This window comes from Thamnophis elegans, chromosome 14 (genome assembly GCF_009769535.1).
Source record: "Thamnophis elegans isolate rThaEle1 chromosome 14, rThaEle1.pri, whole genome shotgun sequence".
Taxonomy (NCBI): Eukaryota; Metazoa; Chordata; class Lepidosauria; order Squamata; family Colubridae; genus Thamnophis; species Thamnophis elegans.
In genome coordinates this window covers 13,348,479-13,366,943 of record NC_045554.1, presented here as the reverse complement: position 1 = coordinate 13,366,943, position 18,465 = coordinate 13,348,479, and the positions used below count along the sequence as shown (strand labels likewise).

General features: G+C 44.5%; 2 protein-coding genes across 6 annotated transcripts in view; both read left to right on the top strand.

The window, feature by feature from the left end:
• The window catches only part of GLYR1 (glyoxylate reductase 1 homolog), a 35,170-nt gene extending 19,329 nt beyond the window's left edge, over positions 1 to 15,841 (top strand). For 4 of the 5 annotated variants that reach the window (XM_032230364.1, XM_032230362.1, XM_032230363.1 and 1 more), the window contains 7 exons: positions 1,608 to 1,707; positions 3,834 to 3,944; positions 7,659 to 7,760; positions 9,376 to 9,538; positions 9,963 to 10,142; positions 11,766 to 11,890; positions 12,836 to 15,841. In XM_032230364.1, coding sequence (XP_032086255.1) covers positions 1,608 to 1,707; positions 3,834 to 3,944; positions 7,659 to 7,760; positions 9,376 to 9,538; positions 9,963 to 10,142; positions 11,766 to 11,890; positions 12,836 to 12,910 — 856 coding nt within the window. In that variant the 3' untranslated portion in view covers positions 12,911 to 15,841. The remainder of the gene's footprint in view (positions 1 to 1,607; positions 1,708 to 3,833; positions 3,945 to 7,658; positions 7,761 to 9,375; positions 9,539 to 9,962; positions 10,143 to 11,765; positions 11,891 to 12,835) is intronic. The other variant, XM_032230361.1, reaches the window with a different exon arrangement.
• A 2,178-nt stretch (positions 15,842 to 18,019) lies between these two features.
• Positions 18,020 to 18,465, top strand: part of ROGDI (rogdi atypical leucine zipper) — a 35,080-nt gene continuing 34,634 nt past the window's right edge. The window contains 1 exon segment of the mRNA XM_032231260.1: positions 18,020 to 18,129. Within this exon segment, the coding sequence (XP_032087151.1) occupies positions 18,085 to 18,129 (45 nt within the window). The 5' untranslated portion in view covers positions 18,020 to 18,084.

The following is an 18,465-nucleotide window of genomic DNA, read 5'->3' as shown; positions in this document are numbered from 1 at the left end:
AAAATAAACTTGCCCAGGGGTTCCCTCACAATCCAATGATTTTCCATTTGGAGCTAAGTGCTTTGTAAAAATCCTCTTTTCATGGCACACTCCATTGCAGGATTCTGGTGGGAATGGTGGGACTTGGAATTGCATGAGAGGTTCCACCCCTCCGAATGGCTCTTACACCACCAGGAAGAGGCGGGGACTTTTGAATCTTCCAGGAAGGGCCCTCTGGGTCATATCTGCCTCCAGGCCCTCCTTGTGCTTCCCCCTCTTCTCGAGTGACAGGAGAGCCTCAGTTGCACTTCCTGTCATGCTGTCAGAAGCAATTTCCCTCCAGCTCCCTTCAGAGCAAGCTGGGGCCTACTTGCCGCTGCAGCCACATCTCAGGATGTCAGCCCTTTGCGTTTGCTGAAGGGAAACAGACTTGAGCAATGAAGGCATTCAGGTAAACCCTCAAACCCCACCAACTCTTCCGCTGTCCTGATGCACAGTTGCAAATGGGCCCTTTTAGCTGTGCCTTTCATGTTTTCTTTTAGCTTTGCAGGATGCTCATGGGAGCATGGTGGGGCAAAGCATAACCTGGTTAGGAATAGGCTTTCCACAAATCAGCTGTGAGAGGTGACAGCAAGGAGGGGAAGCTGGCTTGCTCTTCCCCCAGGTTCCCTAAAGTAGTTTTAATTATTCTATTCTGGAGTCGCAGTCCTCCTAATTGAAAAAAAAAAGTGTGTAAAACGTTCTTAACCACAAGCGCTCTTGGGTAAGAGTTCCGTTCGTTAGCAGTGGCTTTCTTAATCATAAGCCCAGAAGTGCTGATAACAGAGATAGTAAGGCTTGAAACAACGGTCTACGTTACTTGAAGATGGGGAAACATATATATTTGGGTTTTGGACCAGGAGAATCCTGCACTGCATCATGCTACACCACACCAGGCTCTTAGTGTGTTGCTGACGCAGCTGCTTGATGTGCACACTATAGCAGGGGTCTCCAACCTTGGTAACTTTAAGCCTGGAGGATTTCAACTCCCAGAATTCCTTTGCTGGCTGGAGAATTCTGGAGTTGGAGTCCTCCAGGCTTAAAGTTGTCAAGCTTGGAGACCCCCTGCTCTATAGTGTCGGATCTTTTAGGAAGGAGTTCTGTGAGAGGACTGGTGGGGCTGAAAACTTCCTGTCTCTTGGGAGCAATTGTCTCTTTGGATGCCACATACTGACTTCTGAAACAAGCGCCTGAGCAAAATTGGTGAGCCCCCCCCCCCCCCCGGCTGTCTGGCTCGGGCCTCCTTTCCCCTATTCTTTAGTTGATGAGAAAATGAGTAGGAAAAGAAGATACCAGTCCAAGGGCCTGCAATAGAGACACTGGATCAGAAACCCCCCTGAGGCGGAAACAAATACCTTTTATGGCCATTTGCTCGCAAATTGTTGTCACATAGAGCAAGCTGTGTGATCCGTTTGGAACTGGGAATCATAAGATTTCCCCTGGTCTATCTTTGTGCATCATTCTACTTGTTAATTCTGCTTCCATTTCCCTGCCTCTTGATTTTTGTGAGGTTTGGAAAAAAAAAATAAACGTGCCTGCAGATTTACCCTGCGCTGTGGCCCACTCTCACCCTCTCCTTCCCTACGCAGGATTGGATTCCTTGGTCTCGGCCTGATGGGCAGCGGCATTGTCTCCAACTTGATAAAAATGGGTCACACTGTCACAGTCTGGAATCGGACCGCCGAGAAGGTAAGTTCCATTTCTGGTAAGACAGAAAGAAGCCTTCTGTCAAAAGTGGGGCGAAGCCGATCAAGGAATGCCTTTTGAATTGCCGATGGTCACCCGAAGGCTGAAATAACAGAGCTTTTCTGTTTACACGAGAAATGTACAGTGATCTCCTCATCTGGACGGTGACATTCTTTTCATACTGAACGATTGGACTATGGGCTTGGTTTTATCGGGGAAGTAAGAAAGAAGAGAACCAGTTTGGCGTCCTGGTTAAAGCATGAGGCTAGATTCTGGGGTCTCTATTCCCACCCTAGGCAGAAAGCCAGCTGAGTGACCTTGAGCCAGTTCCCACCCACCCACCCCTGAGGCCAAGGAAAAGGAGGCAAGGACGAACCACTTCTGAAAAACCTTGCCAGAAAAATTGCAAGGACTCATCCAGGCAGCCAACACCAAGAGTCCACACTGACTCAAAAGCATACATTCTCTCGAAAGAGAAAAGCCACGTAACTACAATGGATGCTTTCTGGCCCCACCACATTTGAAATGTTTCAAGATGGGCTTCTGAAACGTAGTAATTGGCTTGACAGCGCCAGCTTACGTTATCACCAAGGTCCTTGTAGCTATGGTAACGTTTCCGTTCCCTCCAGCTTCATCCTCCCCTCCCTTCCCCAACACACAAATTGCTATTTTTGTGGCTGACAGCAGAAGCTCTGACTTAGGATATCTGCAACAGCTATGCCCACATCATTTTAGCCCCATATTTCCCCCCAAAAAACGTTCTGTTTGCAGTTTTTGTGGGCTTAAGGGAATGGATGAGACAGCCGGCATGTCTTTAAGACCCTCGCAATAAGGAGATCTACTAAGGAGAACCCTGCTATGCCATCTAGATAATGGCACAGCAGCAACAGCTGCTTAAGAAAAGGCCTGGGTCGTTTGGGATAGAGCAGTAACGTGGTGGGTCACTTGAGTTACCCCTCTGGCTTTATTCCAGTCCAGTAGATGTCCAAGGCTCCCATTTGTCAGTCAAAAGATTGGTGGGTGGGAGGGATTGGACTCAGGGTTCGGTGTCAGATCTGTATGCCATTTACACTAGGCAACAAAAAACTGTCTTGGATCAACAAAAGTTTGGAGCCCTTCCTTAGCTGCTGTTACACAAAGGTAATCTAGCTGTTGCAGTAGCTGAGGACATAGACATAGACTTCCTTGGCCCTGATAAGGTTCTATGAAGCTGGCTCTGTCCTCGCAAAATACCCGGTAAGCCCATCTCCAAAGATAACGGCTTCCCGAGAGCATGAAGCGAACTCCTTGTCCCGTCAAAAAACCCTTTTCTTAATTTCCTGTGAATTCTGCTCCTTCACATCCAGCAAAGGCTTTCAAGGGGGGATTTACAGTCACAGACCTTATCTGACTTGGAGAGCTGCCAGGCCGATATCTGCAAAACAAGGAGTCTTGGAGAGTCCCGAACCAATTAAGCGAACTAATTGTCTCCTGCAAACTCCCGTCCCCTTTTGCTCCTCTTTTATTTCCTCTGGGAGGGCCCATTCATCGTCCACCTGTGGCCTTACTCCCAAGACGACCCCTGTTCTTTAGCTGGTCCCTTCACCTGGCAAATCTGCACATGCACACACTGGGAACAGGCTGTTTCTCTGCCTCATTGATGTCTGACTCCAAAGGCAGCTGATAATTGTCAGATGGCTCTGTCCCCCTCTCTGCCTCAGACACAAAGCCCTCATCAGAGCCTTCCCCAGACTCCAAGACTGGCCCATGTTACTCCCCAACTTCCTCACTGTCCGAACTTGCTGCCTGCTACCGGATGACAACAATAATGGCCTTTAACGGCCTTTCTAGAAAGCAGAGAAGGGATTTCTTGGTTATCCTGGCAAGCTTAGCTAATTCTCTTTGCTTTGGTTCAGGTGCAGTTACCTGATCTGAGAAGGCAGCTTTCTATTGCCTAGTGGAAACGGCAGAACTTTATTCTGACCCAGACCTAACATTCCCTGGGGTTGCATTGGGAAGTCTCCCAACTACCATTTGTGGGCTTCAGCTCTCAGAATTCACAGCCATGGCTGCGGTGACGGAGTTGGGGGCGTATCGGGGTTTCCGAGGCTCATTTTAATTCTTAACATTTGGGTCTGTGACTTTTGCAGTGTGATTTGTTCATCCAGGAGGGGGCCCGGTTGGGAAGAACCCCCGCCGAAGTAGTCTCGACCTGCGATATCACTTTTGCCTGCGTATCTGATCCAAAAGCAGCCAAGGATGTAAGGATTACCTCTTTTTACTTGCGTGTTCCCCCCTCTGCCCAGGCTTCGTCACCAAGTGATTGCTAGGACCAGAATTTGTTCAGTTGGCCCAGAAAAACTACTATGACTGTGAACGACTCTTGAAGGCTTGATTTACACTTCCCTTAATTTGTATGGCAATGCAGAAAGCCTGTTTAGATTTTTAAGCAGAAGTCAAAAGTTTGAACTTCTTCATTGGTGTCCTTGTAAGCGCACAAACTCCCTTTGCTTCTGTCGATAATTACTTTTCCTTTGAAATAAACAAGGAGGCGCTAGCTTTTCACGTAGGGCAGCTGAGAGAGGCTGCAAACACACAAAAGCATCCTAATTGTCCAAGAGGCCTTGATTCATTCAGCAAAGGAAGGAGAGGAGATGGAGAGGAGATATGAAAGAGGCTTGAAAACAGTGCTAATTGAGCAGTCTCACAGTTTTTAACTTTTAACTTGTAAAAGGAGATAACGCTCCTTATCCTGGGGAGGTTTGAGAAAAACGGCTTGCATAGTGATGCCTGCTTGCCGTCTCTTTTGACAGAAGACGAGCCAGCGCACTGCAGTGTTAAATATTTATGAAATGCTCTTTTGATATTTAGGACAAGGTCACCCTAGGTTTTTTCCCCCCAGTTGTGCCGGTGGTCTCTTCTGCCGCAAGTAATTGTGCCAAATATTTAATCACCTCTGAAAAGCTTTACTCTCAAAGGAGTAGATTAAGTCACCAGGACATGGTTTGGAATATTTTCAAGTCTGTGGAATTACAGCTATTGCTTCCTGCGGGCTCGGTTCACAGTTGCTGTTTAGTTTGGCTTTGCAGGATTATATTGTGTTTTTTTCCCTCCCCCTTTCGCAGCAGTCCTATGAGAGCTCACCTATTCCTGGTTGACATTTGGGGCACCCAGGCTGGGACAGTTAAGTTACCTGAAACCATCAAAAAATGGAACCAGAACTGTGCCATTGTAGGCCTCTTGAAGCATTTCAAACCATAAATGCCTTACTCTGTTTCGTATTTCTAAAAATATGAAACGCAAAGCGAGCCACAGTCCCGTTTGTTAAAATATATATATATATATCTTGAAATAGATATTATGATAACGGCATTATTGGCCAACTGACAAGAAGGATATGCAGGCTTTTGAATTCCCCAGAATTCTTCACTGGCTTAAGCTTCATTGAGCATTATGGCAATCTCTGGATTATCGTGGGGTAGAAATATGGGCAACATATATAAATTACTAGGTAGAGCACCCAGAGTCACCTTGTAGAGGAGATGGGCAGCATAAAAATGTAATAAAGAAATAAAATAAAGAGAAATAAAGACATAGGACTGCTATTGAAATTCTGCTTTTAATCACATTCTTAAAGAGAAATGCCAATTAAATCTGTTAACCAATTTCATTGTATACATGATGTACAATGACAATAAAGGCTATACTACACTAAATGTTATGAGAACTATCATGCCAGGAACTCTGGGATCAAGTGACTGGCAAGCACCGATTGACCAGTTTTGAAAATTCCACTATTTGTTTGTTCTGGGACTCTTCTAATGTGGAACATCTAGATCTAAAGCCCAACCGTGACAACTTTTAAGACTGCAATTCCCAGAATTTCCCAGCCAGATATTGTTGAAGTCGACAGATCTTAAGATCAGGTTTGAGAAGCACTGACCTAAAGGCTTTTGTACAGCTTGTGACCTTCTGAGAGCAGTCTGTGGCCAAGGGTTCAAAAGCTCCCCAGAGTATGACGGCTGCAGCAGGAAAGGAGCCCTTGACCCAGTTGACTGAAATCTATTGTGTCGTTCAACACGATTAGGCTTCATTGTGCTGAATTCCTTGCACAAAACCAGCTCAAGCAAACGCTAGCGAATTATGCAAAATAAGTCTACCACAAAACCAGGTGAGTGGCCAATTCTATCTAATTCCACCGCAGCTGTGGAGTTGATTTGAACCACGTAACGTAGAAGCTGGTCTGCTTATCTCCCTTTAGGACGTGCAGAAACACTTTTGCCTTGCCAAATCAATCTGTGAGTCATAGCACATCTCTGTAGAAGCCTGCCCCCTCCTGCGAACAGATCTTTTTAAGATAGCCTGACTTCAGACTTCATATAATTGGTCTGCTGGTTTAACTAACTGGCTCTACAACCATTACAATGTTGTAAATGAATTCTATCCTTCTTCTTTCTATGTTTCTCTGTTGTTGTTCAGTGTTGTGACCTAGGCTTCCCCAGCAGCACAAAGCCGAGTCCTCATCCCGATAAACCCCTTTTATTTAATGTACAGTGAATTTCTCTCCAGCCAAGTCTTTCCCACAGTCTTTCTAGATAGTTCACAATTACCGACCTTTATCAGGGTTGGAGAGTGGCCAGGCTGATATCTTTCAGATGCCGCAATACTTGGCAAGAATGCAGGAACGAACTAATTGTCTCCTGCAAACTCCACTCCCCTTTCACTCCTCTTTTATGTCCTCTGGGAGAGGCCATTCACCATCCACCTGTGGCCTTACTCCCGAGTCGGCCCTTGTTCCTTAACTGTTCTTTTCTCCTGGCAACTCTGTGCATGTACACACTGGGAACGGGCTCCAGCTGTTTGTCTGCCTCAATGATGCCTGACTCCGAAGGCAGCTGATAATTCAGTTGCTAAATCGTGGTTTTTCGCCACTCCATGGACAATAGTACACCAGCCGCCCTCCCTCTGCCCCCCGGGTCTCCCAAAGTTTGTCTAAATTTATATTCATTGCATGGATGACACTATCTAGCTCTGCTGTTCCCTTCTTTTCCTTTCAATCTTTCCCCGCATCACGGTCTTTTCCAATGAGTCCTCTCTTCTCATTAGGTGGCTGAAGCATTCGAACTTCATCCTCAGTATCTGTCTTTCCAAAGAACAGTCATGGTTGATTTCTTTGCACGTGTATTTAAGATATTTATTCACAACACGAAAAGGCAGTATGAGTGTATCAATAGCGAGCTTCCACTTGGAGAAGTTTATTGCTGGGCTGTATAAATCTAAGGTTCCTTCCAAAGTGGAATGGCTGGGAGGACTCACAAGCAATCTGGAAGTTGTTAAAAATTCTTGGTTGGACCATATAAAACTTTGCAGAAGTTGCACAGCCCAGTATTATCACCATTTTGTCCCAAAAGTCCTTTCAGGAGGCAACTGAACTTCCTTTCCCGCCCCCCGCCCCCTTTGAAGACATTTGGCTTCTCATCCAAGAAGCTTCTTCAGCTCTTGACAGGATAGTGGGGAATGGGAGAATTTATATTCCTTGCAGACAGCTGGTCCTTTGTCTTTAACAACCTTCTAAAAGGATGCAGGTAGCTATTCTATAGCTTCTTGGATGAGAAGCGAAACGTCTTCAAAGAAAAAACAAGGAAGTCCAGTTTCCTCCTGAAAAAAGCACCTTTGGGACAACCCTGACGTGGATGAATGAGAATCTCTACAGACTATCACCCTTTTGGAAACCGCAGTGCATTCTGCCAGAGCTTCCCCCAGTTGTATCTTAACTCCGAGCAGTGCAGCCTCCTTAGAGCTGCCTGCTAACTTCAGGAGGAAACCCCTACTTCTACAGCAGAGAGTTTGGAAGCCTGGGAGAAACTCGGCTAATGATTATGTACGCAGTGATCGGTAGGAGCCCCTTTGGCATTAGCTAGGTTTGGTTTACTTTGCAGACACCCTATTGCTCTACCCCTCTTCTCTTCCCCCAGCTGGTGCTTGGTCCCAGCGGAGTGCTCCAGGGCATCCGTCCAGGGAAGTGCTACGTGGACATGTCGACCGTGGATGCAGACACTGTTACGGAATTGGCTCAGGTAAAGTTGCTGGGGGGGGGGGAGGTGATAGTAAGTGAGAAGGACCTTGGGGGATGAGGGGAAGAGGCGTGGGCTAAGGAACAATCAGACATGAGAGGTCCTTGGTGCTCTCTGAGCTTGGCTGCTTCCTTGCAGACGTTTCATTACTCAAAACTAAGTAACATCTTCACTAGCACTGATGACGTTACCTAGTTTGGGTAATGAAAACAGCCAAGCTCAGAGAACATCAAGGATCTCTCATTTCAACCCCGAGCTACAAATATTATCCTTTATTAATAGAAATCCGACCAGAAGGCTAAGATTGTTTGAAGAGAGAAAGAAACTTGGGAAGGGCCTGCTTGTGGATCAGAAATTAAAAGCAGAGAGAAGCAGTTTGTTCCTTCAGACTTTAAATATTCTGCTAACGTAGCCTTACTATAAAGGAACATTAGCTTTTCTAGTTATTTTTCCTGGGAGGCCTGACTCTGGGCTTGCTCAAATGGCTTTTGAAATATTTAACGAGTTGACTTGTCGTACAGAAGGGCATGCTAATCTTAACCACAGAGAGAGGCATGCTATTCTTTTTACTTTAAATGATAAACAAAACTGGCTTAACCACCTTTCTCAGTTCTCCCAAGGTTTTTTGGTTTTTTTGGTATAGTCCCCCTCCTTACAAACAAAACGTGTGCATGAAGATTTGTGTCATGTGTGGATACTTTTGATTGATTTTCACTGCTCACAGTTTCCCCCAGTTGCAAGACATTCTAGACAGATTGCAGCAACGCACAAAATCAAAGTGCATTATCGTAAAAGTCAAAATGAAATGCAGAAAATGAACATCCCTGCTCAGAATCAAAGGCGGGTGGCAGAGTCTTACTATAAAAAAAATGCAGCCTTGGTTTGTTGGCACACTATTAAAAATGTGTTGATTTTAATATTACTCAGGGGTGTGTGTGTGTGTAAAAAGAGTTCCACAGAGTGAAAGCTGCCTAACAGAGAAGCCCTGTGTATATACATAGATGCCTACCGTATATCTCTTTAGTGCTTTTAGAACTTGCAAAATTTTCCTTTCACATGTAGTAATCTATAATTTCTCTCAAGTATGCTAGCATACTTCTTTTTTTATTTGCTGTTTGGAGTGTTTAGGCTTCCTATCATCACAAAAGATTAATGTTTGGGTAATGCAAGTAGTCCTCACTTAACAATGCTAATTTGTAAGGGAAACTGTTTTTAAGTGACATGGTTGTAAAGCAAAAAAACACATTAATGCGCTGCTTAAGCGATAGAAGTTCCTACACTCCCCGTAGCTGTCAGTAAGTAAGAAGCATGTGGGTTGTTAAGCGAGGACCTCCATCCATGACTTCCTAGCAGCTTCCTGATTGTAGGATGTTGGCAGGGAAGGTTGCAATTCGTGTTCATGCAACACTGGACAGTCGCATGACAAGCATGAGGTCTACTACTGGCGTAGCACCATCGTACATCTGAACCATTCCTCGATTGTTAACTAAGGGCCACCTGTAACTGTTACCGTATTGTCTGAGTTGGCTGGGTGGGGACATGAGCATGGCCACCTGTGTCCTTGGCTGATGCAGCTTGTCTCCTCTGCTCAGAATGGTCCACTTTCTCTTGCTTCCAGGTGATTGTCTCCAGAGGTGGCCGCTTCCTGGAAGCCCCAGTCTCAGGGAACCAACAGCTATCCAACGATGGGATGCTGGTGATATTAGCGGCCGGAGACAGAGGCTTATATGAAGACTGCAGTAGCTGTTTCCAGGCGATGGGGAAGACTTCTTTCTTCCTAGGTAGTTTCATGATGGGGGGGTGGGGATGACAGCCCTCGTGTCTGGAAGGTCAAAGTATGAAAATGCACAGTTAATAATTCAGGGTTCTTAATGGGTTTCCCATACAGCTGAGGTCTTCAAACTTGACAACTTTAAGACGTGTGGACTGCAACTCCCAGAATTCTTCAGCCAGCTATGCTATGCTGGCTGGAGAATTCTGGGAGTTGAAATCCACGGTCTTAAAGTTGCCAAGTTTGGGGACCCCTGCCGTACAGGATCTCTTTCTGCATTTTTTTTTCCTGTGTTTCATTGACCCTGATGTGGCCCTCATTGAAATTAAGTTTGGCTCCCCTGGTCTTAACATATTGTTAAGGTATCAAGGTTTATTTTTATCCCCATCTCTTTGAGGATAAGCTCTCTATCTATCTCTCCCCGTCTCCCACAGGAGAAGTAGGCAATGCTGCCAAGATGATGCTGATCGTGAACATGGTCCAAGGAAGCTTCATGGCCACAATAGCAGAGGGACTGACTTTGGCTCAGGTCACTGGTCAGTCCCAGCAGACCCTTCTGGACATCCTCAATCAGGGACAGCTGGCCAGCATTTTCCTGGATCAGAAGTGCCAAAGTAAAGTTCTTCATTCCCTCCCCCTCCTCTTTGATGGAAAAAGGCTTGTTTCTCTCAAATCAGGTGTAGGCCATCCAGAATATTCCAGTTGTTCTGACCTGTTCCCATAGTCCTTTGATTTGGGTCTTCTTGAGAGGGCCTGATTGGAGCCGAGGGCCTACATATCAGTGTTTCTCAATTTTGGCAGCGTTAAGAGGTGTGGACTTTGACTTTCAGAATTCCCATGCTGGCTGGGGAATTCTGGGAATTGAAGTCCACACTTCTCAAAGTTGCCAAAGTTGAGAAACACGGATCTAGAGGCCAGCAAATTGCCTGCTACTACTCTTGAACTAGCTGTTTCCTGTATTGCAGGCGTGTCAAACTCAAGGCCCACCACAAGGTACTCAGATCTGGCCTGCAGGGGGAAAGAGTGCCTCGCGGGCCTCACAGGCTCTCTTTTTGCTGGCAGAGGACTGCAGGAGGCCATTGCAGCTGAAAACGGAGCCTGGGAGGGCAGCATACGGCCCTCTTGAATTACGCCCCCTCCCAGAGGTTAAACACAATCCTGATGCTGCCTTCAATGAAATCGAGTTTGACATCTGTGCTGTATTGTATGGACTATTTCCTATACCTCCCATAGCCACACTTGATGGAGGTTTCCAAGTAGTTCCTCCTAGCCAGACTCTGATAGCCAAGTACCATATTTTTACCATCTTACCATAAGATGCACCTTTTTTCCCGCAAAAAGAGGGTGAAAATCTGGGTGTGTCTTATACACTGAATACAGCATTTTTGGCCTCCCAAAACCTCGCCCCTTCGCAAAAATGGATGTGCAGATGTTTGGGAAAGTGCTCCTGGGGGCTGAGGAGGGCAAATATGAGCAAGAAATGGGGCATTTTTGTTCGCCCCTCCCCCCCAGGAGCACTCTACAAGCCTCCCAAAGCCTATGAATGCTTTTTTGGCGAGAAATGGCCCATTTTTTCTTGTTTTTGCCCCACCCCCAGTACCCGGGAGCACTCTACAAGACTTCCAAAGCTCTGCATGCCCCCCCCTTTTTTTTTGCAATAAACCAGCTATGCAGAGGGTTTGGGGTGCACAGTGCAAAAACTTTAAAAAAAACAAAACTCTTCCAAATAATGGTGCATCTTATACTCCGGTGCATCTTATCGTCCGAAAAATATGGTAATTAAAGAGTGGGGAGGCCCAGGGCGACCCAAGCTCAAATCCCCTCAATTGTGAAGTTCACCCACTTTAAAGTTTGTGCTTGGAATGTGTGAAGGGAGACCTCTCTCCACCGCCCTTGCCTTGAGTTCTCAAGCAAAGCAGTTTCTCTCCACGTGTACGTCCAAACCATAAAAATGACTGGTGTGAAGAGCAGTAGAAAGTAAACACATGTTTACTTTCTACTGCCAAATTACAATCTTGAAAACATGTAAAAGACTTGGGGGTGGGGGGACATCTTTTAGAGAGTTTGTTATTTATTAGCATGGATAATTTGGAAAAGGATGACTCTGTGGCCAGACATGGTTTTGCATGTTTGAATTGGCACTCTGGGAGTGGTGAAATCTGAAGGGACAAAGGATGAGGGTTTGTCAGTAAGGGAAAGTGGAATATGAAAACGTAGCTGGGCTTTTCCTTCTCTAGATATCCTGCAAGGAAACTTCAAACCTGATTTCTACCTGAAATACATCCAGAAGGATCTCAGATTAGCCATTGCACTAGGCGATTCTGTTAATCATCCAACTCCAATGGCAGCTGCAGCCAATGAGGTATGTTTTTCCCCCCAACCCTATTTCTGTTCAGTCCTGTCTTAAGGCCAGTTTTGTTTGCAGACCTTTAGAAAAGCAGCTAAAAATTGAATGGAGATTGTTGTTTTTTCAGTCCAGATATTTGACCGTAGCTGCTTTCTTAATTAATTTTAACTGCCTCCTACTGGGATATAATTATATGCTTTCTACATTTTAATTCTACACCAACCAGACTTGCTCTGTGAAGGGGGCGGGGAATCTCCGAATGTGTTATCTAAAATTCAGAAGGGTCGAAAATAAATGATTTTATTAAACAGCCACTTTGAATGCCCACTGGGGTAAAATAACAAGAATTCACAGATTCTCCTTCAGACATTTCAGGTAGTCCTCGACTTATGATCACAATTGAGTTCAACCTTTTTGTTGCTAAGTGGGGGGGGGGACAGTTAAGTGAATTTTGCCCCATCTTACGACTTTGCTTGCCACGGCTGTTAAGGGAATTGCTGCAGTTGCTAAGTGAGTAACCTGGTTGGTAAGTGAATCTGGCTTCCCCTTTGACTTTGCTTGTCAGGAAGTTCACAAAAAAAGGTCGCGTGATCCCAGGAGATCACCGCTGTCATCTTGATTGGATGCCCTGGGGTCACAGGATTACCCATTGCCCCAATTTTGATCGTATGATGGAGATGCTACAAGGGGTTGTAGGTGTGGGAAAAACGGCCATAAGTCATTTCCCCCAGTGCTTTGGTAACTTTGGTCACTAGATGAATGATTTTTAAGTCGAGGACTACCTGTATCTCCTTGCCAAATTGAGTCCCTTAACAGCAGGTTCTGGACCCTTTCATTTGTTTGGGTACTTTTTGCTGGAAGGAAATTTAATAGGTGCGGCTGGGGATGTTTTAAGTTGCTACTAGGAAGCCACTGATCCTCCTTGGTGACTTGTCTCTTCTCCTCCATTCTCTCCCTCAGGTCTACAAACGGGCAAAAGCTTTGGACCAGTCTGATAATGACATGTCTGCTGTGTACAGGGCCTACATCCACTAGGCTACCTTCTCCTAATTGTTAATACTATGATTAATTATAACGATGAATACTGGGTTTTAACTCTGGACCAGTCCATCTTTGTCTCTCTCTCTCTCTCTCTCTCCTCTCCCCTTATTCCCACCACCCATTTTCTTTCTTTCTTTCTTTTCCTTTTTAATACAAAAAGAAAAAAATATCCCTCTTTTGAGATCTGCCACAAGGACAGTTGCTACAGTAGGCCTTCCTGTGCCAGTTAGCTGCAGTAGAAGAGATTGGACCACACATCTCTTGCCACCCCTTGGGAGTCATAGAATGGAATATCTCTCTCCCCCCCCCCCTCCCCAATAATGCTGCTTGGCTTTAATCCTGGTTCTCATTGTATTTGTGTCCCTGGGCATTTTAAGTTCTTTCCAGCTGCTGTTTCACTGTTTGCTGTGGATAAATATATATATAAATAGAGTTCTCTTGCATAGTCAAGACAGTTGAGAGGCGGATGTCCCTTTACCTGGGTGGCTGTGACAATTGGGGTGGGATTCTGGCACACCTGTGTTCTTTGTCCCTGGAGAAAAAGATTAGAATAAAAGGTGTGGGTGGGTGGGTGGGGGGCTAAATTAATATAGCGCCTGGCCATAGTTCCCTAACAGAAGAAGAGGGTTTTACATCCAAGCCTTCTCCATGGAAACAGCTTTTGTAATTAAGCCTTTTACTTAATTCCAATTCAAAGTGAGCCTCTAACATGCAGGATGTCTCTACGGGCTCTTAATTCCCAAATGGTTTATCCATTCTGAAGGCATCTGTAAAATGCTTTGACCAGCCTGTGATTTCCCAGAATGGGCATTTACCCCCCCCCCCCCCCAAAAAAAAGAGGTAGAACTTCTAGAGTCTTTCTTCAGGTTCACCTTGGAGAATCAGCACCCTGAATGTATGAATCTTTGCTCCTCTAATATTCGCAAGGATGATTTGGGTCTTGAGTGTTGCCCCATAATCAGAAAAAAACAGATCATTTGATATGAAGAATTTTGACTTCCCTGTTTTTCTTTCAGAAAAACTGAAGATAGGCATAACGTGAAGTAGAAATGCTGCTTGCAAGTAATGTAATGAAAGATTCAGCAAGCCATGGACTGATACAGATTAATTCTTTGTCAGAATGACAAAGTAGTCTTAAAATACAGGGATGCATCAACATATTCCAACAAAATTGTAATTTATTTTTTTTTCAGTCTGAAAAGTCAGTATTAATCTTGAGAGAAAAGCCCTTTGCTCAAGCTACATCAGAAAGGGTTGGAAACAATTCTGGGTTCATGCAGAGACTTTCACATTTGCATAAACAGAGCTCAAGAACTCAGCACCCAAATACCTAGTCCGCTTAATTGTGCATTTCAGACCGGTGAACTTCTCTTGCCAGTATTTAAACTTTCAAAATGCAAATGTGACATCCATCTCTTTGAACCTTGGGTTGATCTCCAAGCTCTGGATATGCTGACCCATTCTGTTCAGGCAGAGAAGACTCAGAGTTTTAGTTGCTATATTAAAAGTTTAGTTGATATATTAAAAGAGTAGGCCTGACCCTACTCTGCTCTTGCTACAGCACATATTCCTTACATAGGTTTTCTTTCCTTCTGTGGTACAGACAATCCACCTTAAAAAAAAAGGACATTGTTTTTTGTCCAGGGGTTTCATAGCTATTTGCCTGCTTGTTCCACACAGTGAAGTGTATCTTGCCAATGGAAATGAGCTCCTTATGAGTAAAAGTGAAGCTTTTAAGGACTAGTATCTGTCAGGAAGAGCAGATAGATATGGGATAAGATGACCTCATTCCAGATGGTGGTTCTAATCTTAAGGCAGTAAATTACACACCAGGAAGTTACTCTTCCAAAGACCTTCTAAAGCAGGGATTTCAACCTCAGCTACTTTTAAGACAGATGGACTTCAGCTACCAGAATTCCCCAGCCAGCATCGTTAGGGAATTGAATTCTTGGAGTTGAAGTCCATCGATCTTAAAGTTAGACACCTGTTGTAAGGATTGTCAGGAAGAGGACAGGGAGATGCTTCTGAGAGTTTGTGAGAACCTTGCAGAACCTGAGCAGAAATAGTTCCCAGAATACTTTATTTTGTCTCCCTAGCAAAAATAAATAAAAAATCCAGATGGAACTAGGAACTGCAATGTTAAGAGAACTGCAGCGTCTTCCATTCAATCTCTCTTATCTTGTGGTTTCTCTTGTCAGAGAGGGGAAATATCTCCTGGAGGGGTGCGGTCCTTTCTGCAGCACTGCACGGTTAGTGATACCCAAGGGGGGGGCAACAGCTCAAAACGCTAACAAGAACTTGGAACTGCTGGCTCATCTCATGCCTTTTTTTTAGAAGGACACCATTAGTCTACCAGTTTTACATTTGCTATATATTTACTGGTTTTAAGGTGCCATGGGACTCCTTTTCCTATTCAGCCTTTCTGCTCTTGAGAGCCAACTTTGATCAGTTCTCAGTTGGGGTGTCCTTAAAATCCAACTGGCACAATGGCGCAGGAGGGGAGAAAAGCGTTTGTTACAAGAGGAATACGATGGAACTGGCTTAGTCATTGTTGTCTTAATATTGTTGACAATACTGTAAAGTTTCTTTTTAAAAAAAAACACAAATGGGATTTCTGTTTTAGCAGTTGCTTTTTTTGTTGTTCCCTCCTTTTTCAAGATTAAAAAGATATTTACACTTGTGGAGAGCTTGTAAGAAAAAAAGCTGTTTCTTTTAATTCCTTCTCCTTTGATGAATGATCTATAGGTAATTAAGGTTGTGAATTTTTTATTTTTTATTTTTGCCTTGTTTTTAATTAATGTTTTGTCATTTGGATAGGATGTGTGGTGATGATTTAAATGGCAAACAGAGACAAAATGATTTTTTTTCTTGTGCAATTAACAAAGCTACTGGCAAAAGGAAATAAAACTTTTCTTGGTAACACAATACTATTTGTTGCTCTAAAGTATTCTTCTTTCCTAACTGCATACTTTGGGGGAAGAATTAGAATACCAATCTCCCACTCCTCAAACACAAAAAAGGTAATAGATGGATTAGTCAAGAGTATAAATTTAAATTGTTGGACTATCATTTGTGTATAACTTCAAAGGTAAGGGACTGGAGAAAGTTTAGAAAGGATGAATGCCATTAATAAAAGTAGAAAATATACTGCAAAATTTGATGGTGAGATTGGAGGATGTATGGCGATTTGTTTAAAAAAAAACCAATTGTTTAATCATCAGCATTTACAAGCCACAACACACCGTACAGTTTCCTTTGCAATGACAACAATGTAGTTTATTTCAGCAATATTGTTTGAAATATTAGGAAAAAAACAGGGAAGAACTTTTAACATTTTAAATGAGTTGGAAAGAATTGAATTGTTTATTTTACAGGGTGGATAGGAAGAGTTACAGAATTGACATGTTGATCTTGTTCTTTGTCCAAGTGGTTATATTAGAACAAAAATGAGAAAAAATATCCAGTATTTATGTATTTATTTATAAACATTAGAAAATAAAATCATTTGCTTACTAAATAATTAGCTATGTTGAATAGTAGTGCTTTTCTCTATATTTTGTCATTTTGTTCTTGAGCCAACACACGAATTAAAAGTGGAGGTTTGAACACAGTATTCGGCTTACGATTGGTTCATGTTTATTCAGACTTTGCTTTGGGAATGTGTATGCTTTTAAAGGAAATGATGCTTGAAACAACTTTGAAGGAAAATACTGTCTTCATAATACAACAGATACTAAGAGGGTGAGCACAGATGAAAGGTAAAAATAGTTGTAGGTGGGGTTTTTTTGTTTGCGAATCTCATTTAGAGGATAAAATATTGACTAGCTTGTTAAAATAGGACCCAAAGGATAACCTTATGTATATATAAATGTTCTAATATAAAATAAAAATATTAGAAGCTTGACATTGCAGACATTACAGTTCTTTAATGTATAAAGAAAAGCAAAACAGTATTGAGTATTTCTGGAAAAAACATACGTCAAGGATTTGCTTATTTATTGTTACCATGCTGTGCTTTAAGGGTACTAAAACGAATTAACATTGGTTCAATGCAGGTAGTCCTTCATTTACGGCCCAAAATTTATGTTGCTAAGTGAGAAATTTATTACACGAGTTTTGCCCCATTTTACGACTTTCTTTACCACATTTGATAAGTGAATCACTGCAGACTTTAAGTGAGTAACATGGTTGCTAAGTGAATCTGGCTTCCCCCATTGGACTTTGCTTGCCAGAAGGTTGCAAAAGGGAATTAACAGGTGTAACTCTACATCTGTATTTGCATACTTATGAATCTTATGATTCTTGATGAATATATTTTATTTTTCTTTATGTACACAGAGAGCATATGCGCCAAAGACAAATTCCTTGTGTGTCCAACCACACTTGGCCATTAAAAAATTCTATTCTATTCTTTCCTAATTTCATTCTATTATATTCCTCTTATATTCCATGCCATCAAAACGGAAGTTGGATGCCAGAATTCCTATTTGATCTATTCCTTTCAAAAAAGAGGAAGAAGCCACGGTTGAACCCAATTCCGGGGTTAAAGCAGCAAAAACGAAACCTCACAGCACGGGAGACCCTTCCCGGGACAGCCGGTTCTGCCATGTTGCACCCCCCTCCTCCAGCCTTTGCGGCGGATTGCAAATCGGGAGAACGGCTGGCTGCTCGCAGAGCATTTACGATGGGGGCGGAGAGGGGCATACCGGTGGACAACCCCTCCCCCACCGAATGCAATGGGGCGCTGGGGGTTTTCCAAGCCTGGCTAGGTGGCTCAGTGGCTAAGACGCTGAATTTGTCGACCAGAAAGGTCGGCGGTTCGAATCCCTAGTCTAGGTCTCCCGCGTGAGCAAGGGGCTGGACTAGATGACCTCCAAGATTCCTCCCAGCTGGGTTTACTATTAATTGGGCTTGGAATACCCACGGCTACCCCATTGCATTCGGGGAGTGGTCTTCAAGACTCCCACCCACCCCTCCTATGCTGGCGCTGGACTCCTCCGCAACCAGCGATGAAAAGCCGAGCGGCTGGGGGGGAGGAGCCTCAGAGGTATCTGGGCGGGGCCAGCGGCGCTCGCCCAATGAGGAGCGAGAAGGGGTGGGAAGCCAGCCGACGCCTCGGTGCTGGGGAGCTCCTGGCGTCTCTCGCTGACCCAGCGGCGGCGACGGGGATGAGGATGGCTGCGCTGGCGAGCCCGGCCGAGCGGGCCGTCTTGGTGAGCCTCCAAGCTGCGGAATCGATGTGTCCGTGTGGGGAAGGAGGGGGGGGTGGAGATTGAGGGAGCGCGTGACGTCATTGAAAGAGTGGGGGCGGGTGACGTCACTGCCCTTGGCGTGACATCGCCGGGCGAAGGGGGGATAACGGCCAGGACGAGGTTCTTGGAGTCGCTTTCGCATTTGGGGGCGGGGAGGGTAAAGGGAAGGGGATGGTGGTGATGGGGTCGTCGGCGCCTCCAGGAATGGCCCTTTGGAGGCCTCCCTTGCAACCCTGCGAGGTAGGCCAACGGTGGAGAAGCCGAGTTGGCTCCGATCTGGATCGGTTACACCAGTGT